Source organism: Lonchura striata, chromosome 12 (genome assembly GCF_050655825.1).
Source record: "Lonchura striata isolate lonStrDom1 chromosome 12, ASM5065582v1, whole genome shotgun sequence".
In the NCBI taxonomy this organism is placed as follows: domain Eukaryota; kingdom Metazoa; phylum Chordata; class Aves; order Passeriformes; family Estrildidae; genus Lonchura; species Lonchura striata.
In genome coordinates, this window is record NC_140714.1 from 12,287,948 (window position 1) to 12,310,989 (window position 23,042).

The window sequence follows — 23,042 nt, forward strand, 5'->3', positions numbered from 1 at the left end:
TGGGAACTGGAAACAATTTGCATCAAATGAACACCACTGTTAATGAGTCCACATGCACATGAGCAGAACTGAGGTGCCTCAGCTGAGAATTATCTCTGCCAATACTGTGGCTCATCTTCTATCCTGACAACCTTACAACAAAGATTTCCCTGATACACTTCCCTGCCCATCTAAGGCAGGCATTCAGTAGCAGGGACTTCTCACAGACTCACATTCCAAGGAGATGCAACATCCTACACATCTGACAAAGCAATTCAGTTCTCATCAAAGAAACATCCCAGAAGTGCTCATTCAGATGGAATTATTCCAGTATTTGTTTTTCAATTACTGGAAGAAACATCAGTGTGGGGTAAATGACTTTTTACCACTCCCTCTATATTTCAAATAAGACACACCATGTAAGGCACCAAAATTTTTTTTTGTATTTGTCTACTAAACATCCTCCTGAACAGTGGTAAGGTACACCCTCACTTGCTGCAAAGGCAATCATGTAAAGTAATAACAAGGGAGATTAATATTTAATGTTAAAATTTACAATATGCTAATATTTATTTATTTATGATTGGCTGGGACATTATTCTTCTAAAGAAGAATTACAGTTCAGAGAAGTCTGCAGGGGAAGGATGTACTAGTGCTGCAACACGTAGCACAGGCACACCAACACCTGGCCAACCCCAGGCTGGAAGTGCAATTAAAAAATGACTGTGAAATTGCTGCAGGCTATGTCTTTGCTTATGTGCCACTGCAATAATTACAAAGTGGGAAAAAAAAAAAAAAAAAAAAGACCAATAAATGTCTCTTACAATGGCCAGCTACAGTTGGGTTCTAGTCAGGTTCTGCAACAGAAAAACTGGCAGTCAGCTGTGGCTGCTACACTTACAACAGAAACACCCAATGCCTTGAATATCACACCTAGTGAGCCAGGAATATTGACAGAGAGCCTTTAAAAATGAGCAAACTTTATCACCACCTTTTACCTGTATCATTAATTTGAAATAAACTCATTCAGGATCTAAGGAAGAGCACTCTGCACTGGTGTTGGGAGAAAGGAATTCAAGACAAACTTGTAACACATTAAGTGCTACCAGCAATGTCCCATAAAGAGCAGCAGATATATTTATTACCTTTTTAGGCTTCCTCCCCTCAATAATCATCTACTGCATCTGGAAGAATGTTTTAATGCCAGTTCTAACTCTTAATTTTTTAAATTGAAAAATAGAAGAGATAAGTTACCTAGGTCTTACACCAGGACTTACTGCTTGCCTGGAGTGAAACCATGTGTACTTAAACTGCACCCTGGGGTGGATCCAAACCACACAGTCTGCAAACAGGGAGGAGAATTTCCTTCCTCAAACTTGCTGAAAATTACGTGACTCATTGAAATGCCCTTTTCTTGAGTCAGCACTGAAACAGAACTCCAGAATTCCCTCGGATTTACAGTAGAGACGAAATCTTAAAGGATGATCAGTGACTGATCCCCTGAGGATGTCTCGCCACTAAACCCAAGTAACTCTTGCACAAACCAAGGCTGCATTCCTACCCCGTGTTCTCTGCCTGGGTTCAGACCTGTTGGAGCCCAGCTTTGCCGTGTCACACATAGAAGGGAAGGCCACGTGGCTGCAAATCCCATTTGCACAAAGTAAACAGGTAAATAGATTCCAACTTTGAAATCAGTTTTAATTGATTCATTACTTAGTGATTTGTCTTCTATTGCCGTAAAGCAGAGTGTAGCAGGTTCAGAAGTTGGGGAGTGCTGAAATTTGGAGTCAGGCTGAATGAAAGACTATGTACAATACAAATCAGCTTTCTGTTGTGATGTAAATTTATTTTCATAATTTTTACCATTTATTCATCCCAAAAGACATATTGCATATTTGGAACATTTTTAAAGTAAGAGCCACTGTATTCAAGACAAGAAGTAGTTTTGTCACATCAAAACTGATGACATACTCAATAAAATTATTTTCCAGAGCAAGAACTCCTTACAAGAAATATAAATAGAATATAAACTTCATAAATGATCTAGCATGAAAAGATTAAAAGAGCAAATTCATTCCATACTGAAGGCAGTACTTTACCATAATGTGTGTGCAGTGTTTCTAAAAATAAATCCATGTCCCAACAATGGGTATTGAAACAAATACAGGTAAGTTTTTGGTTACATTTTATTCCAATAGAACAGAATGAATTGATGACTTCAGTCTTTTGTCTCAGTCTACTGACTAATATGATCAGGTAATAAAACATTGCTTTTAGTTTAACCCAGGCTTTGGATTTGTTCATCAGACACGATGAAGGGATGGCACGCTTTGGCAGCACATTGGCATTTTCAGTGTCTCACCTGACATAACACAGGAATTATCTCTCCTTGCCAACATCTCCATTCCCACAGCTGAGAACCATTTCCCCAACAATCTCAATTTCACCCCCACTCTCTCTCGTGGCTGCAGAACACCAGTGACCACGTCCTGGTCCACCACATGCAAGCGCCATCCCAGAACAGCACGGACACACATCCACATCCCTCAGTGCCTCGGAGCTGAGACACAGCCAGCTCTGGGAACGATGCTCGCTGGGCACACTGAGAAACTCAGCCACATGAACAACCTCCAGTTTCAAATGCCTGGAGAGGGAAGTGTCAGAAATGTGCAAACAACATGGTGGGGCTGAGGGAAGACAGTAAATGTCTGATTCTGGGAAAAGGACTGGCTTTGCTTCACTCTAAGATGTAAGCATATCATAGAACAATCTACAGGAAGCAGTCAGCAAAAGATTCAAGAATGTAAATAATTCATACTTGTCAAAGTATTTAGAAAATAAAGTTCCCCTTTTCAAAGTTTTTTAAAAAATGAGTTTATTAGCGTTATTAACCAAGACTTCTGTAAATCATGACATTCCAATAAAAGTGATTGCAACACTACTATCACTGTTAGCTAATATTGTAGAACAGCTGTCAGTTGTTTGTAAAAACTAAATGAAGGAATTATTCTATGAATATTTTCCCTATTGTACTTCAGGAATCAGTTTTTCTCTCGCTACTCTTCAACAGCGTATGATCAATAGTCTAGAACAAAGCTTCAGGAGTCATCCCTATAAAACCTAAAGGGGGAAAAACCTCCTTATGCTGTGCTGAACAGTCATGGGAACGGGCTCCTGCTTGGGCCTGCTGCCTACAGTGGTTTTTACCAAACAATATTGCAAAGTCAGACACCACAGGGTGCACCTTATACTAGGGTGATGTGAAGAGTACAGGGATTTGACAAGGTTAAATCTAGAAACAAGAAGTCAGTGAATCCCCAAAAAAAAGTTCTGGTAGACAATCAAACAAGAATAACAGCAGAATATAAAGCTTATTGTCTATTGATATCATGTTAGTAAGGTAATAACTGTAAGGATGTGTTCTGTTCTGGCAGCTACTCTTCAAAAGATAACATCTGAAAAATTAAAAATTGTTTAAAAAGCAGACAACAGAAACTAGAGGGATGAAGAAAAAATTAAAAATTCATTCATATAAAGTAAGATTGGAAGGTATGATCATGGTATGTCAAATTCCTAGATAGGACATCTGTAGCAAAAGAACATACTCCAAGAGAGATGTATTGGAGTTCCATTTTTGGAAGCCAAAGCAAGGTTTGGGTTTCTTTTGAGAGAATAGTAGTGACTCATGTACCTTATCTACAGAGGTGACTGATCCTTTTTCTGAAGTTCTTAAAGCAAGAGTTTTTCTAACAAATGCCAAACTTTTTGATATTCTGCTGCTGATGATTTAATCCGACTGAAGTTTTATGACTGTGATATCCAGATTAGAGATCAGACAAGCTCTCCTTACCTTTACAAATGGGAACTTGAGCCTGTAATGTCCCTTCCCATCAAAATCTGTTTCAATTGCTGATTTACCTTCTACTGCTGGGAGGTTTTAGTCAGACACTGGTAGCACCCAGCTTTTAAGCAGAAATGGGTGCAGCTCCTCTCTTCCAAGCAGAAGAACCTCTGCTTGCTTTCAAGTTGGTACAAAGTAAAAACCCCAAAAATAATCCCCTATGCTGCAGCCCAATTCCCCACCAAAGAAAGAGGAATTCTGTGTTCATAAGCACGTGCAAAGAGGAACTGGAATGAGCAAATCAGCTGGACCTGGGAGTTCAATGCAGCTGTTTGCAAGAAGCAATCACTCTTCAAACAGACCCAGAGGTATATGCAAGAGAGAAGGAAAGAATATGGCTTCTAATTCTGTTATATGATAAACAGCTATTATTAATAGGAGACTCAAAATTTTGAGGCAGTTGCTAATGAAATGCTAATGGTGGATGAACAGCCAGAAGGGGGAAAAGGCCCCTGGTGAAACCTGGCCAGCCCTACTTGCAGAGCCAGTGCCAAGGACAGTGGCTTCCCAAAAGCCATAGTGGTGGACCTGGTGTTTTAGAGCACTCAGGTGCTGCTGGTGGAATGAATTTGGCAGTGGATTTGTCATGGAAAAAATTCAAGCTGAATAAATGATTCTTGCAAGTGGCAGAACCCTATGGATTAAGGCAGGAGACATTCAAAATCTTACATAAAGCATACAGAAATCTGGAACAGTTAACATACTTCAGAAGACTTGATTAGAAAAATAACTTAGGGATATACCCCAAAAATACATGCACAGGTGATTGATTACCTTTTCTTCAGCTATCAGTTATCTGATACTAATTCTCACTGCTTTATGAGAACTCTAGCAATAGATTGTGCAGGCTCACAATTCTCCATTTAGCACCAAAAAATCCAGACATTCTGCAAAAAGGATGAGGCAAAGACTCTGGAAGAACGTATTTAATTCAGCTACAAGGAACAGGAAAATCACACTGTATTTTTCACATATTAGTACTTTTAAATAAAAGGCCTGATATTTTAGTCCCCATGTAGGTAAATTATTTTAGAATTTAAAAAAGGTGCCTCACTCAAGACACCAGGACAAATCTGAAGAAGTGTTCAGATATTCCAAGATTTATACTAAATCTTCCAAGCTGAATTAGCAACTGATAAAACAACTCTCTAACTTCACTACTATGAGGAACCTTTTTAAAACCTCAAATTTCAGTGCAAGCTCAGAGCACTTGTTTTACAAGTGGAGCATCTCACACGTGTGAAAAGCTACTTGGTATAGTAACTCCAAGGCTTAGCCAATCAAGCCTAACAAAAGAAAGAACCTAAATATGAATGTAAAAGAGCACACAATAAAAGCAATAAAAACCAATAAAAATCCAGAAAGGTTTGTGCAAGGAGTCATTGCAAAATAACCCCACTCGGTGTTTTAGTATCAAAGCACTGAAGAACAGCACCTTCCCAGTTACCCAACCCTTCTCCAGGGATTCTCAAAGCAGAAGAGTGAACTGTGCATTTTAGCTCATTCCTCATCATTTGAACATGCAAATATCAAGAACTCCTGGAAAAGGCACTGTATTAGGGAACCACAGGTATACTTGTAAGCACAAGCCCCCATGCAATGTGTACTATGCACCTGTGTATATAATATAAATATGCGTACATGCACGTAAGGAAATTAGAAATATTTCTCCTTTAATACAACCATGTTGGGCCTCAAACTGCAGCTCTCTGATGTGCTAAAGATTTCGGAAAACAAGGCATTTATCTTTAACACAAGGACAAATGCAGCCCCAGGCAGAACTGCTGTGGTGCAGGACCCCCCAGCTGCCCCTGGGGACCTGGCACCTTCCCTGCTGCCAGGGGGAGCGACCCCCGGCTCTACCAGGCTCCCCTCCTCAGGCTACCAGCAGGGAGGAGGGGAGGGAATCCACTGCAGAAGAAACAGCAGCTGAAACAGGGGCAAACAGGGAGTTGGAGATGCTGAAGAGGTGAGGAGGCAGCATCGGGCTCCCTTGGCCCAGCAGGGCTTTCCTCTGTTGCCCAGGACCTGCAGAAGTCTCACCACCCCTGCCACGGGCACATCCACCCTGCAGCTCCAACACCTGCTCCTCCTCCACGGCAATATGCTCCCAAAGCCTTGCATGACTCTCTCCTACCCCACTTCCTTCTGAAAACCACAGACAGAGGGACCAGCTAGACCAAAACTTAAACCAGCACAAATGTGAAAAAAAAAAAGGTAAAAAAAAAAAAGTCTTTTGCTCTTACTGGACATGCTGCAGACATTGTGCCTAGTAACTGTGGCAATATCTAGTGCAAAAGAAACTTAGCATGAATCTCTTGTTTTCAAATGACATTCAACTCAAACATGCATAGGGAGAGTAAAGTTATTTTATTAAATCATGCACATCACGTGTGTTAGTGCAAATAGTTTAATCTGTACTCCAGAAATTCTATTGTATTTTTATATCTTTACAAAATAGATTTAAAACAATTAATTACTTAAAAAAATGTAATTCTGAAGTTAAGCATTTCAGAACAATATTTGCAATAACCTATATACAAGAGGTACTAAGTACCACTGGCATACGAGTGTTCTGTGGTTGGGTGGCTTCCTGCAACTGAAAAGGATGAAAAAGATGAAATGAATGAACTAAATGACAATAGTTATTTTCTACAAGTCACTTGTGGACTATTTTCTCCAACTAATACTCCTCCCATTAGCAAATCCCATGTAACTTAAGACAGAACCTTTATTAAAGAACAATGACCCTTAAAACCTCACAAAGTAAATTATATACTAAATTTCTATTTAAATATTTAAACTATCTGCCAATTGCCATAACATTCTTTAAAGCCAATTGAATTGCTGAGATTACCTCCCTATTTTGAAGTTTCCTTTAGCAGATATTACTTTACCATTCTTTAACATATTATTAAGTCTTTAATAAACTTTTTTGACAGAACTGTTGAGCTGAACAAGACAACTACTGTCTACATTTAATTCAGCACTAACTACAGTGATTCCCACCAAAAGTCAGCAAATAGCAATAGTTATAGTACTTAGATAATGAAAATAAACTTTGTAATGGGGACCACTGCATCATACTTATAGCCATGTGATAAGGAGCCATAAAATTTTGCTACCAAATTAAAATCATCTTCACCTGACAATACTTCATCAGGTATATGATTCCAATTTTGTAGAATTTTATGCATCTAGATCTTCTCAGCTATCACAGATGTACTGTAGCAGTTCTCTTAATAAAGTTATGTCCACAGAAGCTTATTCTAAAGAGCTTCTCCAGCTCAAGTCAGAAAGTATCAAATGACAAAAAATAAACTGATACATGAGATATGTGAGAAGGTATTCATACTTTTAAAGAACGTATCTCTTTAAATATATGAAATTTAATAAATTACATTCAAACTAAAGTTAACATAAGTTGAATCAATGCACTATGTCCATCAAATGACCAAGTACTTGCTCCCAGAAACACCTTAGTTCACTCAAGAACACACACATGCTTTCACTCGCACACGCGCACACTAAATACTTCAGGCTGGTCTTCACCATCAGTATCTCTATCTCTTTAAGGCTGGACATGAATTGTGTTTATTCCCAACACCCATTAATAAAGCAATCCTTATGAAAGAAAAATATGCTTCCTTCGAAAGGCGTAGTAAGAGAAGTTTTTTTAAGTCTTGTTCCCAACAGCTCAGTGACTAACAGCAAGTAAAATTATACACTAGTTTAAAAAAAAATAGATCATACTGAAAGGCACTGAGCACACTGCATCTGTTTCCAAGTATCTGCAAGGTTACTTGGCTTGGATGTCCAAATCAGTATTTTCCTCTTAAGTCTAGCAATCGGATTCTAAAGTCAGTGTCCACAACCCTAGCCATTATAAATAATTTGGTACCATGAAGCCTGCTTTAGGCCACCATTATAGTATTCAGAATTCCAACATACTACTTTAAAACTTGCATGAAGTTGTAAGCAAAAATATTGCTCACAGAATGATGAATCACAATTTTATTCCCTCTTTATAGACAGATACATTTTATACAGTTTAAAGCAAATGACCCTACTGCTGTTCTCACGCAGAGCTGTGCTGTATTAAGAGGTAAAAAGGAAGAGAATTAATCTGTTTTCCCTCAGTATATGAATGTTGCCAGCTTCTAAAGGGAGGACGGTGTATGGATTCAACAACAGTTCTCATGGAGAAGCTCTGGTTAGGCCTGGGTACAGCACCACGGCTGTTACAGCAACCAAAGCTGCCATCACAGGCATCCAAGGCCATTGTCTCTGTGTGGAGAGAAAAAAGAAATCAATATCATATTTGTTCTAATTCATACTAATCAGATTACCTCGTGGTTCCTGCAAGTCCTGAGTACCTGTTGATAGGCATCACTACAGTGTAAGCCAGGAGCCCTGCTGCAGGCTGGTCCTGACCTGGAGCACCACAGCAAACCACGTGCCTCTAGCACGGGGAACTCCGCAGCTCCTGGGGACTGGGGATGGGCTGGAGGACTCTCGGCAGCTCCGCATCTCCAGGTTTGGTACCGCACACACCTCAGAGAAATCTGCCTCTGAACATGCCAAGGCTTGAGATGTTTAAAACATCGCTTGTGCCAAGTCAAGGCTACACAGAGGTTTATGCACATCTTTAACTTTTGACCGTTTAAATCCAGATCTATGACTTAGTTTGTAGCAGATCCTAATAACACCATTTTTAACAGACTGTCACAACATTGCATGACAACAATGGCATTTTAAGAGGAGGACACACTGAGAGACAAGAGAAAATGCAAGCTGAGAGTTCAGAATACAAACCAACCACCTATTTCTTGTCTTTTTTTCCCATCTTTCCATCAGCAATAGTGAGAAAAATTAAAGTGTTTAGAGCCAGAGAGGAATTTCTTAGTCCATAGATAGGAACCAAAGCTTGTTGAATTTTATTATTAGAGGCAAACTCTTCATTTTTCATAGTTAATTAAGCAATTAAGTTTTCTTACAAGCCCTAGCATCGCAGCATTGTGCAAAAGGCAGCCCATTTGCTAAAGACAAACTGAGACCGAGTTAGAAGAGGCACGTTCAAGCACCAGTTAGAACAAAATTCATTGTTAGACTTAAAGAAATCACAGAGATGTTAAATGATTAGTGGGATTGCTCAGCTCGTCAGTGTCAACAGAATGGCATATTAAATGAAGGGTTTGCTTCAGGTAAAGAAATACCTGTGAGCATTTCACCATGCACTATTTGATACAGAAATGGCACAAACAGGTGAGGGACAAACATACATTGACTGAACAGTAGTGCTTGTACCTTTCGCTACCACAATGGGCCGTAACACCAATACAGGAAAGCCAGGATTAGGCCGATGAATACGGCTGGGACGGGTTGTAATATGGAAGGCTAAAGAAGGGAAGGGATATTAAAAATCACTTTGTGCTATAAATCAATCAGGTAAAGATGATTTAGAGAGGGGAAAATAAGTCAGTAAGTTTTGCTTTAAGTGAAATGTATTAAAGACATCTAACACATTACAGCATTATCTAATCTGGTATACAAAGTTAGTACACCATTCTACTCAAATGAACAGGGATGTTTAAAAATAAAGGGAAGTAAGCAGAAAATGTTCCAAGAAACCTCTTGTCACAACTTGGAATTTAGTACTTGAAAACAATATGAATGTTAAACTGATTTGCCTGTATTTTATTTACAGTTGGTTTTAGTTTTTCTAAGTAAGAGGAAATCCTATTTGGATTTCTTGAGAGACAGACTCGCACCAAATATTGGATTTTCGAGCTACTTCTTCATTCTTTGCTAGTTAGCCTTTTCCATTTTCCATCACCAGCCTCTGGAAAAACAATCTTTTTTCCTCCATTAGTGAATCAATTACACTATGTGCACAGGCAAACCCAGTAGTTCAGATATTTCTGTGAGATTGTAACGTGACTGTACAATCCACACCCAGTTGCTAAAAAGCAGAGAAGCGCATTTCTATCAGAGATACCACAAAGCTCAGCATCTCTGCCAGGTCAGCAGCCTTGTGACCAAATGCGATTCAGAAAATTGATCAAATGCTGCAGCTGGGTCAAACCAGCAGCTGGCTAGACTGCAGGGCTCATCCAGCTTATGGCCTCCTCAGAACCATCCACACTTTTTCTCAGCTGTGTTCTATTCATGGAAACCTCTGCACATTCTGGATGAAACAGCCTCTATTTGTGGTATGAAAAATTAAAAACAAAAATGGACCTAAATGATTTTTAATCTGTCCTTGGAAGACATCTGCTTTCTCTGTATCCTACTCTATATATTTGTGCACGCACAAAGACACACAGAGGTTAAGGTCAAACCATGCCAAATATTTTTAAAACTGTTTGTGCTGAAGCTACCTTGATTTTGTTCAGTCAAATAAATAAATGATAAATTCATGCTTCAATTTTCTACAACATTGTGATTAGTAAGTAAAATCTCATCCTGTCATGAATTTGTAGGAATCACTAATTCATAGAATCTCCAATATGGTTTAAAACACAGGAATATTAGAAGATATTCTAGTCTTGTTCAATTAATTGATTTTTCAATCAAGGCAAATACTTAACAGAAAAATCATGTGTAACTATTGCTTTTTCATGCAAGATTATTTTTGTGTCACGGGTGCCACAAATCACAGTGCCACCTTCCCACAGAAAGCCTGTTGGCAGAAATAATCACAGCAGTGTTCAAAAAGTGCCAGAGGTTTAAATCAACCAGAGCAGCTGATGTTCTCAAACCATTCACATCATTAAATCTGTTGTGTAAAGCGCATCAGGAAGTAACCAGTGGCTACAAGCATGCAAACACCACACCGCTAAGCATTTCAAAAACACAACACTGCAATCTTTTTTAAAAGTAAAACTTAAATATTCAAACTTAATATCTAAATGACATCCCAAATGGAGTGCAGAAGCCTTGTTTTTTTTAACATTTGACGATTCACTGAACTGCTATAGATTTCTTTTTCTAAGTTATACACATTCTTGGCAAATGAAACCAATGATAAATATCCATCACATTCAATGAGAGCACCTCCAAATTATTAGACTTTCCCCTCACAAACTTATCAATACATAAAAATCACCCTATTGTCAAGGAGCATTTAACTGTGTGCTTCAATAAAATGGTGCATCTTTTTTTAGAATATGAAGAAATGCAAGCTCAGACACAGATGGGCTGCAAAAAGGAACAAATCCCACAGTGGGAAGTCACTTTCTGTCCTCAAAAATGAAGTAGCAGATAATGATTCCAGCATAAGGGGGCAATGGTACTTGAAAAATTTGACCTTGGAACACAGCCCAGTATCCATGATGTTTGAAACAATCCCCAAGATGGATATGTTTTACATTACTGACTGAGTAATGTTTGGTGAGCAGTGAGTTTGCCCTTATATGGAGGATGCTCTTCATCACACCCTGACCTCTAGGTTTCAACTGTCACAATTAACTCCTCTTCTGCAAGCAGATTTTGGCAACTGCTGTGGTTTCTGCTTTCACTTAAATACTCACCTCTAATTCTCCCTAAAATTTCCTTTCAGTTTTTCCACTTTCATCAGGTGCTCCAATTTCCTTCACAGTACTTCAACCCTTTACTTTTCCCCCCTTTCCACTGATCACTTTGATTATGAGATTAATGTTTTTAACAGAGCAGAAAATCTCACATTCACCATTATTTATTCACTGTGATCTCTTCTATTAAAATGGGGTGGGGTTTTAGTGTGGTTGTTTTTGACTTCTGCTTTAAGTAAATCAAGTAACTCAGCATTATCTGAGCACTGCAGAAAAATCCTAAGCAAGAATCAGGTTCCAAGAGAATGGTGAAATTATATTCCTGAAAATATGTCAGAAAAAAGTGAGAAAGGCTTTGAATTCTTTACATTTTTGACAGCTCCACAATTTGTATTCAAAAATTAATTATGGCAAGGATATTTATACAAACTTTAGGCATCCAGCAGACAGCTCATTTAGAGGATAGGACCTCTAAAACTTTCTTTGTAGTCAAAGAAACAGTTTACTAAAGTCTGTTACAAAGCATTCATTTTTCTCCTGTTTTGTACTGTGTATTACAGGAGCTCTTCACCCAGCCCTGGCCACAGAGGCAGTACAGGAAGACAATATCAGTCCCCTCAGGGTAATGAAGGACCTAAATTAGGCTATGACCACTTTATAATTTGTGTGCCACACCCTCAATGTTTGGAAGATATTGGAATCTCAGTAAAGTAAAAAGTTGTCTCTAGCTGACAACTCAGTTCTAATGATAAATTGAAAACCAGAAAGCACTATATTCATTAGTGAATAGAAAGGACAGTTCAACTGTACTGTTTAAAGCATGAGCCCACCAGAAATAACCATGGTTAAGAAGCATAAGCAAGAGTAAGGTGGGAACATCCATTGTAATCAGTACTAATAAAATGAGAGCAGCTTGAAAAAGTTTACTCAAGTCATTTGGATACAGGTTTGTCAGCTATTACCCCTGTATCATTCTTTCAAATCAGAAACTTGTACTTAGTTCTGGTTTGCTAGTATTTAAGCCACATGTTTTCAAGAGAGCAGGTATCTAAGGACATACTTAAAACTGTCAAGCAACTGTAAATTTAACTTTCATGTGTAATTGCAACAGTGTAATGATCTGCAAATCTGCACAGGTAGGACCAGAATGGAATTTTGCATAATTTTGCATAATATGGTACCCAGCTTTTTCTTAAAAAAAGTCCATCCTTTTCTATTTGACTCTTCCATATTCCTTCCATTCCTTCCATATTCCTTCAACAGAAATGCCAGTGTTGTAACCTCACTTTCCCAACACATTCGGTACAGACTTACATTGTTTCCTTTTTCTTGTAGCAGCTTCAGGTTTTCTTTACATTGTTTGAGCTCCTCTGTGAGTGACTGGTTTTGTTGTTCAGCCACCTCATACTTGGCCTTCAGCTCCGAGAGCACAGTCTGTGTTCTTTCATACTAAAGACAAAGAGAGAACAATCTGTGGAGCCCTGGATACCCAGCACATGCTGACATCTGCTTAGCACACAGCTTCCTTTGTTGTCATCTGCCTAGACTAACTCACCTTGCATCAGTGCACTCTCTTTTCATAAAAGCAGGGTGGAATTTAGATTTCAGGTTTTTTTCTAAATCAAAATTTTTTGCCCAGCTTGGCAGGGCTAGAACAACTAAGCCCAAGGAAATACAAAATAAAAGCAAAGCCTTAATTAATCTCTCATACCAATTGTTCATTATCATATTGGAAAGGACTATAAGAACTACAGTGATGAAACAAGAAACAGGGGAACAAGGAGTCCTTCACATTTGAATAGTGGTCTTACATCTAGGCTGCAGCTTACATACCTACATCCCTCTAAGAGGTGCAAAATTCAATACTCTCTATGAAGTAAATCAAACCCTCTTCCCACACAGCAAATTCAAATCTAAGAGCAAGGCAGGCATTTAAAAATTATTACACCTTGTTACTGTCATGCCATAATCCTCAGTGTGCGTCAAGTACAAACAGTACTGGGTGAATGTGTCATGTTCCTACAGAATGGGTAGCTTTTCCTTTTTCAAACCCACATTCCATTTTTCCTATTCTAGCAGTCCTCCTGACTGAGCTTAGTAAGGACAGAACCAATGGCCTTCAGTACTGGCATTCACCACAAATTTAGAAGATGAGGCATCTTTACAAATACCGATCGGATTACAAAACAGAGATTAAGACAACTGGGATTTTCAGATTCTGAGAATTGTAAGGAATGTGACATGGATGAATTAACCACGGAGCAAACAAAAGGACTGCAAAAGAAACTAAGAGCGGTGACCAGGGAAACATTCAAAATGCTCCTAAGAGGAAGCAAGTAAGTGTTGGAGACTATGACTTTCTTCCAGACATAATCTTTAGAGGCCAGGCAGATTAAATACATACTCAGAGTGCTGACTTTTCCTTATGCACTTACAAATGCACTGACACTTCCTTATGCACTTTGTAAAGACTATGTAGTCCTATTGCCAAATAAAAGAGTTGAAATCTAACTGGGAAGATTAGACTGAAAATTAACTTTGACTCAGAACAGCTAAAGAAACTCTGGACCATGATGTTCATGAAGACTCTGAATAATGATTTCCCTGTCTGAACATCTTAAAAGTAAATTCACTACAGTAATGCATGTAAGTAAAGTTTGGGAAGTTCTCAAAGAACATACATATTTACCTGAAGTCTTTCATTTTAGATTTGACTCCCAGTTTATAATTTTCATAGCTACCATGTAAACTGCTTGCAATAAACATATGAAAAAAAATTATTTACTACAAAAAGTAAAGAACTCAAAGTCCCTTTTCTTTTAGCTTAAAAAGGTCAGTCATGGGCCTTACATTCTTGCAAAATGGAAATATTTCATATTACCTCTTTCTGAAAATCTTTTGCTTGACTTTCAGCTTCACTGAGTTGAGTTTTCAGACTGGCTGCATCCCGTTGATGTTTTTCTCTCAAAGATCCCATTTGATTTTCAAGTTCCTTCCGAGACATTTCTAGAACACTTATATCACTGGTTAGTGCTAAACTCTGCTTCTGAGAGCTGAAAAACAAAATCCAATTGATTCCTTATGCATTTTAAATTTACACAAACAGGTACTTTTCAACCTTAAAAGCTTAACACATTGGTTTTGATGTGTAAATATCAGCTTAATGCAATCATAGAAATACAGACCATTTATTGCCTCCTTAGACAATGTGCTGACACAAAAGGCTGGCCATGGTCTTGCTTTTAAATATATGTCCACAGCTTGCTGTGTATAATTAACATTTAGTCTCTCTTTTAGGAGGAAAAACCACCACCAACAAAACTCTTCAGCTGCTGTGGTACTTCCTAGACAAACCTTGTGCCCCTTACCTAGAAAGCTCCTTCTCTTGTCGCTGAAGTTCAGATGTAAGTGAAGTATTTTCCTTCCTCAGTTTAACACATTCAGCTTCCAGAGCAATCCACTCCGCCTTCAACTTTTCAAGTTCATCTGCAATGAACAAGTTAATTCAATTAAGTAAAATTATTTCACAACTGCTTCAAGGAACACCAGCTAATAAATGGAGAAAAAGCTGGTATCAGCCATAAATCTCAAATATTCTTGTTTGTAATCATGTCACATGAATTCTGTCATGACCACTTGCAAAACATGACATTATCTTCTACTTATGAGGTTTATGACCCAGTGCCAGACAAGTTACTTTTTTCATTAAAGCTTTTTCTAAGGTACAAAGAAGTAGAAAACAATCTTTTTATGGGTCAATTCTAGTATTTTAGAAACAGCACTAGAAAAGCATATTTGCAGAAAATTTCCAAGGCTTGCAAACAGCAAGAGAATCACTAATATCATCCCTCTGTTACAAGGAAAAAAACATTTAAAGCAATAAGCTTTAGTGACACTTTGATAGAATTAAAGTTCAAACTATAGAGAAGTCACAGAAGTACTCCTGGAAAATTTTGGGTAATATGGATCCTTTAAACTGTAAAAGTTTTCTATCTTTTCTAAGTGGAATTACACTTGGTCTACTGATATCAAAGAGTACCTAAGTTAGTTTAGGCAAAATTGACAATAACTGTTTAATGAAGCATGGAAAATGTCTTTGTTAACACCACAAGCCTTGGTACACACACATACATACATACATCTGTGTGTATACACACACAGAGTAAATGACTACAAAAAGGACAGACAAACAGTGATTTGAGTAACTGGCATTCACCACGGTGAGCAGCATGCTCTGAGACATCCTTTCAAGCAGGTACCTTTCAGGCGAGAGGCCTCTTCCCTCTGCTGCTCCTCACACTGCTGGCATTTGAGCCGAAAACTGGATTGCAGATTGACAATTTCTTTTTCATAATCTGAGGCATCTTTCCTCCACCGTTCAAGCTCTGCTCTCACCGTCTGCAGCTCAGCTTGCAAGGTAGAAATATCTGTGTCTCGTTCTGAGGCTGCTTTCTCTGCTACTTTTTGAAGTGACAGAATCTCATTTTGAGCACTGACAAGTTCATTTCGAGTGGTTGAAATTTCATTCTCCTTTTCTTTGCGAAGATTCTCAATTTCTTCTTGTAACCTTCGCAACTGAGCTGGAAAGCAGACATTCATGTTATTATTTTCAAACTGTATCTACAAAAAAAACCTAAAAACCTTACCTCCCTTTCTCAACACATTGATATTTAACAGGACTAAATAAGCCTAATGCAATTAAGAAAACATTTATCCTGTCAAATGCTGTACCCTTAAAGAGGCAAGTATGTGGGCCATGTAATACAGAGAGTTAAAAGAAACAAAAATTATGTCTAGACAAAGCTTTCTTAGACAAGGCTGTGCTGTGTGTGTGATACCAAAGCAACTTTCCAAAATCTGAAAACAAGACTTAGATCCAACATCACTGTAAGCAAAAGAAGTATTAGAGGACAAGGACACTGGGCTTTCAGGGACAAGAGGAAAAGCAAGAAAGCTTCTGTCACAAGCCAAACATTTGCGAAGCTACATTGGAAATGTTTGCCTGTTCAGCAGTTAACTTGTGATATCTATAAATATCTGAGACAGAATAATTTCTACTCTGTTCTCAACATGCAGTAGAGGAAATAGAAATTATTTCTTTGCAAAAGGCATTTTTAAAAGCACAAGATGAATTTTAAATTGAAAGGGACAGCTGCACCATGTATACTAAGCTAGAAGGTCCTTTATCATTTACAGCTTACTGTAAATGTATAGCAGTCACACACATATGAGGCTATCTGACATTTCTCCACGAAGCAAATCTTATAAATTATTCCCATCTAAAACCCTTTCATTACTGAAGACATCTCTGAGCACAATTTTTCATAAAAACATACACAAATAGAATCCAGTGCAAACAGTTAAAAAAGAAGTATAGTGCAGAGGAAAGGGAAGTATGAATGAACAAGAGAGCTACAGTTAGAACACTGATGGGAGCAAAGTGCTTAATTTGATTTTGTTCTATTTCACTTTTAAAAAATGTATCTTGTTGATTTCAACATAGAGAAAAGCAATTATTGAATTAATGAAAAATTACTCTGAGAACAAAATGTAGAATTCTTAAGAGCACTTGAAAAACTAATGTAAAGATACTGTAGAGAGTCAAAATTACAGATTTAAAGTTGTATGTTTCAGAACCAAAGGGCAGAACAAGGACAGTGAAAAACATGGGGAGGATAACTAAGGCTGAGTAATCTTCCTAGGTTACTTGTATTTATTTATGTCATCTCAATCCATTACAGAACATGACAGGAAGAATGTAAGTCTTGCTGTAAACAGATTGAGCATCAGAGCTACTCAAATGATACTTGCACCTCCATGACAATTATATTTGATGTTTTTCAGTAGCTACATATGCAGCAATACAGAACAAATTCATACACTGGTACAACCTAGAAACTTTGTTGATGTAACATAGTTGATGTGCAATGAAGAAAAATTCACCTTTTTTGTGCCCTTCTCTAAACAGGCTCCAGCAAGACATTTATCTCATTAAATACACTAAAGAATCTATGAATGACCCAATTCCCCATTTTGAAGGAAAAAGACTTAATGGGAAAAACTATGGTAGTTATTATATACTGTAACACCTAAGAGCTATTATAGACAACAGTAAATTAATTTCATGGCAATTCAGTGTAAGATGAAACAGTATATCTGTTCCATACCAAAAACATTTGCAGAATGATGGATTTTGAAAGAAATATGAGCAAAATGAGGCTTACTATGACCTTGTTTGAAAGTAATTTCTATGGGCTTATACTGACAGAAAGCAAATGAAGCTGTGGGTGAGAACAATCTGACAATACAAAAACACATGATGCATCAACAATTCCCTTTCCAGGAATCCTTACTTTAGAAGCCTTGAACCTACCAAAATAATATGCACTAAAACACAAAAAGCTACAGCTTGATAATACAGCAGGTGCCTGAGCAAAGGAATGCAAACCATAACTTCCTGATACGATTTTCTTCATCAAGCCAAGCTAAACTCCTATTTCTTAGTGCTGGCAGAATTTCAAAGAAATGTGGGTTTTTATCCTGTTTTTTATGCTGTTGATGAACAACTTTCCCTTTATATGTTCAGGCCTGAAAACAAGCAGAGCCTTGGGCTGAAAATCCAAAGACACACACAAGTTCTAAATTAGGTGGAGTTGTGGAAATAACTTACACAGGAAAGTTACTACTAACAATATGGGAATGGTTTCTGAAGCATTTGATATAATTTCAGAGGACAATTAGAAAGAAAACTTCCATTACATCTCTCATTTATGTAAGCCATTACCTCATCTGAACTGAATGCTTTGCTTTTTTCACTTTTTTAAAATAAGGAGCAACAAGTTACTTGAATTTCCTTGCTCTACATATGTGTTCATTTAATGAACCTGACACGTAGAGACACAACCTCAGCTGCCTCTCTGGCACTTTCTCTTCTCTTTACAAACAAAGCCAACAACACTGGTTGGGCTAAAACATTGATTCCCTGAAAATACTTCTAGAAATGTTACTTCATAAAGCTGCCAGGTTTTTTTTTTTTCCTCCCTTGCAGTTCACAGGGGCTGCCAAGGGAGAATCCTGACAGCTTTTCCCAAACTGTGAGATGTGTCACACCCTAAAAGTTTGGGAAGCAGCAAAGCACATAGTGAACATTAGAACATTTTGAACTACAACAGAGAGAGGAGGAAACATTAGCAAGACCTCTCTTGAGAAGGATCCAGAAAACAAAAAAGTATTGAATTGAGAAGAGGAATCTGGCAATTAAGTTTGGCTCCGTCAAGTTCTACTTTCATTCTCTCTTTTTAGGAGGAAAAAAAAAATATTTTTTTTTTGTGCATAGAAATAACTATCAAATATTTTCTAATTTTTTTTACAGCATTCATTACTCGGAGAATTCTCATTATTAGCAAGATAACACTCAAATTGCTGCTCTTGTTCTGAAGATCAGCATACTTTAAGCTTCTCTTTTGTACAAAAGCAATGACAGAAAACTTGAAGATTCTTTGATGAAGTCACCTAAAACAGAGCTATTACAGAAGTTTTTCAGTATAACTAGTGTATGACAAGTATCACATAATCCAACAAACTACTGCCCAGAAAGTAATTTTCTAGGGCTATTTTGACTGCCTAAAAAAGTCAGCACTGTCAGTCCACCTGCCTGTCTGCTCATCTGCCTTCCAGACATTTTTGGGTCCAAAGCAAGTGATATGCTGACAAAGACCCTAATGATGAAGCTCCTGAGTTTTGTAATAACCAATGGCTGAGAAGCTTTTCAAAGTAGCACTTACTCTAAGGAAATCACAATGTAACAGAGACTTTTTTGACCTTACAGCTGGACAGACTGACAGACTCTTGATCAATGAGCTCACTCATATGCAAATTAATGTGATACAGAACATGTGACTCAGAAGTTATGTAAATCATGGGATTACATCCTGCTGTATGCATTTTGGGCTGAAAGAAGCATGATTGATTACATCAATTTTCAAAAAGGCATGGACAGGAAAAATGCAGGGACAGACTTCAAAAAGGCTCTGTTGCAGCAACTTTATTGCATACTCTGATGCTGGATGTGAATCTGTATGAAAAATTTCTTTAAAAGGATCCTATAAGGAAATGGAGAGACTGAGTAGCACAAAAACACCTAAAGTTTCTGAGTGCTCTGAAGGCAGTCACAGTAAGAATCCCTGAATGATTCAGAACTGACAGAGACTAAATGGAGATGAAGAAGGGGTACCTATTACAGATTACATCTTTTGCATTTTTTAAGTTACTATTAAAACCATAGGAATTTAAGGGTAACATTCCACAACACATTCAAAGACATGGTGAAAGAAATCCGATTTAAAACACACATTCAACTAAACACTTTCCTTTCTTAGTGACTATGATACCACAGAAACAGTCAAAACTATATAGTTTCCCTAAAGAGTGGGGTAAAAAAAATCCTACCTTGCAGAGCATTTATTTGCTTGTTGGATTCTTCAACTTGCACTCTATATGCTTTTCTCTCTTCTTCCAAGAGTGCTACAAATGAAAGTGAAAATGTGCCCAAGAGTTTTTGTTAGCAACATGAATTTCACCTGCGTAATTAATTTTAGTCAGAATCTCTCCGTAAGTGAAAAGATTAAACAAACATATTACTTCAGGAAGTTATCAAAGGTAGTAAAACTGTGTAAGTAGTTTAATAAAAGTTAATACTAAGACATCATTCCATTATTGTGGTAGTATTACAATTAATTTGAAATTGATATAATCTGTTGCCTGATCTGAAAACTTCATGTGTGCAAACTGGTGTAAGAGGAAGGGAAAAAAAAAGCTGTAAATACAACCCCTAATGAACACTGAACAATATGCAATTAAACTGGACTATACTATTTGCTCTTAAAATAGATACAATAGAGCTACATAGCTGATAGGATGATCTAAAAAAGAGTCACCACTGAAGACATTAAATTACATCCATTATCTAACTGAAATAAGGATGAAATATACTGAGTTCAAGCATGTATTCAATACCATGAAAGCATATCTTGAACTACCTGATATATACAATTTTAATGAATACCCTACAGAACCAAGTTGATCTGGGTCTCACCTTGAAGTTCAAAGCATTTTTGTTTACTTGTCCTAGCTAGCTCTTGGGCTTCAATCAGCTCCTTGTGCAGTTGCTGAATTTCTTGCTTAGCCTCAGTCTCTGATTGTGCACCCTGCAATTCATCTGATGAAAGAACATTTTCTTTGAATCATAAATTTGTACATCACCTTAATTTGCACTGTTATGTGATGATTGGCAACTTTTTACTCAAATCTTCAGAAGTTAAACTCAAAATTAGATTAGGCAAATATTAGAAAAATATTAATATACTTTTTAAAGTAGTAAAACATATGCAAACTTTAAATCATTAATTTACACATAACATGCAATATAGAACAAAAATTAACAAGGAAGAATTAGAGAGTTTTAAAAAATACTGTGTAAGTCGGCAAGGACTTCTGTATTGACAAAAACAAGGAACAACAAAAGCCTAAAACAATCCCTGCCTGTGTTTACAACTCGACTCTTTTAAAGGAAGCTGCCCTAAGCCTGTCTCAGTGCACAGGCTCAGGCAAGAGCTGCTATTCCATGATTCACTACTGCCACCCACCCACCGCATCACCAGCCTCAGCCTCCCCCCCTCCCTCTGGGGAACAACAAGGAAAGGAAAAATTTAGGGAAATTTCCTAAAACAAAATTAAGACAAAGAAGAAAATTCCAACCGCCTTATTTCATTCAGTGGCCTTAGTGAATACTAAGATAAATATTGCACTTGATTTTTTTTAACTATATCTTAAAATAGTAGGTATATCTTTAATACGATCATAAACGTAATGACATTTAAACTCTAAATAAAAACATTTGCTCTTCCCCATAAGTTTTGTATTAGCTAAAACACATTAAATGCCTCTCAGGCTTACAAGAGATGACTTGCAGTCACAGGCAAATCAAATACTTTTACAGCTGAAGTTTTGGAGGCATTTAAGAGGAAAACTAACTATTTGTTACTAAGAGCAGTGTCCTCTAATGGGCACACATCTAGAATTTAGATGCAGGAACACCCCAGCCTGCAGGCATCTGCAGAGCCAGGAACAGCATCCAGCAAACTTTCATTTACTAGATTTTCCTTAAGCAGTGTCTGTGCACAAACTGATATTTCAATAGGCACAAACAGCATTAATAAACTCTATAGATAGAGGGCCAAAATTTGATATAAAGCTTGTTTGGTGAGAAAGGCAAAGGAAGGAAATTGGTGAAAGAATTCCAGCTGTGTATCATGGGAGAGGGTAAAAAAAAAAGGGTTACACAGTTACCTAGTCAATAAACATCTGTAACTATAAATTACATGGATTTAAGGTAAAGGCTTAGAAAAAATATTACTTTGATTTGTCTAGACTTTGCATTAATAAGGAAAAAAATAAAAAGAAACTAGAATTTAGCTCATCATTAAATTTTTGACATTCATATTTGGCTGTATATGTTATCAATAAATTAATTATAGATTTTTTCCTTGTTCTCTTAATTAAGAAAATTGTTTAGCAAATCATGCTAAAGTCTTCATACTGCATCTCTCTAAGGGGTTGTTTTTCCTGCTCTCACAGTAATGAACTGGTGGGTTTGAGCAGAGCTGAGAACACACATGTGCTTTTAGACTTTTTCAGAATGAAATTATGAGAGCAGAAAGAACAGAGAGGACTATATATTTCATCCAAATACTTTGTTTTATGGTTTCTTAGCTCTAAATCCAAGTTTCTCTTTACTGAACATGTTTTGTTCTTAGCTTCTCATGGATAAAGATTTAGAGCAATTAGACTTTCAGCCATCTTTAATGAGACTTTTCAGAAGAAATGGATGAGGAAGTTGACAAATTATGCTCAAATCACTCCTTATAAAGAAGCAGTGTCCCAAATCCAACAACAGACACACTAAATGAGCTTTTATTGTGGCAGTGTTTTCTAGTCAATGAAAGCACACATCATAAATGACAGTACTGCTTCAAAGAAATGAGAGAAACTTTCCTACATCAACACAAAAGGGGAATTTCCATGTGCCTGACATGCTTCTATATTGAAAGCCAAGAAATATAAGCACAAGAAAATATTTGCTTTTAGTCTTGCCCAAACTGAACTACAAGTGCCTTGTAGTTCAAAGCAAATATAGTTTTGGTGCTAATTCTAGTTTTGAAAAGTACTTCTTCAGTGAGTAGGATTGCCCTATTTGCATATAATAAAACTACTAAATATCATCATGCTTAGAATCAGTTCCCTTAAGAAGCAAATTCACATCATGACTAACTGTCCTCAGAGAAGGCTAAAGAGTTACCATTAATTACAGCAAGGTGCCAGAAAAAATGAAGTGAAAAAGAAAAGTTCTAATACAGCATGTTTTCTTCCTCATTCGTTTTTTCCACCTCATGGAAAATTTTAATCTGTGATCAGTTTGTTAGCCATACTTTAAGAAATGTTCTCAATTAATATCACCTTGTTTTCCACACAAATAGAGTGAGGCTTCCCTTAACATTGGCTCTAACGGTAATTTTAAAATAGTTTAAAAAACTTTTTTTTAAACCATTTTAATTTATTTTTTTTTTAATATG

The 23,042-nt window shown here is 37.2% G+C and overlaps 1 protein-coding gene across 39 annotated transcripts in view; it reads right to left on the minus strand.

Moving 5' to 3' along the window:
- The window catches only part of SLMAP (sarcolemma associated protein), a 93,536-nt gene that overhangs the window by 11,285 nt on the left and 59,209 nt on the right, over positions 1 to 23,042 (minus strand). For 24 of the 39 annotated variants that reach the window (XM_085590546.1, XM_085590556.1, XM_085590553.1 and 21 more), the window contains 7 exons: positions 20,507 to 20,629; positions 19,861 to 19,935; positions 15,672 to 15,992; positions 14,781 to 14,898; positions 14,294 to 14,465; positions 12,727 to 12,861; positions 1,800 to 8,167 (listed from right to left, as the gene is read on the minus strand). In XM_085590546.1, coding sequence (XP_085446672.1) covers positions 8,078 to 8,167; positions 12,727 to 12,861; positions 14,294 to 14,465; positions 14,781 to 14,898; positions 15,672 to 15,992; positions 19,861 to 19,935; positions 20,507 to 20,629 — 1,034 coding nt within the window. In that variant the 3' untranslated portion in view covers positions 1,800 to 8,077. Of the gene's footprint in view, positions 1 to 1,799; positions 8,168 to 9,187; positions 9,278 to 12,726; positions 12,862 to 14,293; positions 14,466 to 14,780; positions 14,899 to 15,671; positions 15,993 to 19,860; positions 19,936 to 20,506; positions 20,630 to 23,042 lie in introns of those variants that run through there. The other 15 variants (XM_085590539.1, XM_021532458.4, XM_085590557.1 and 12 more) reach the window with 5 other exon arrangements.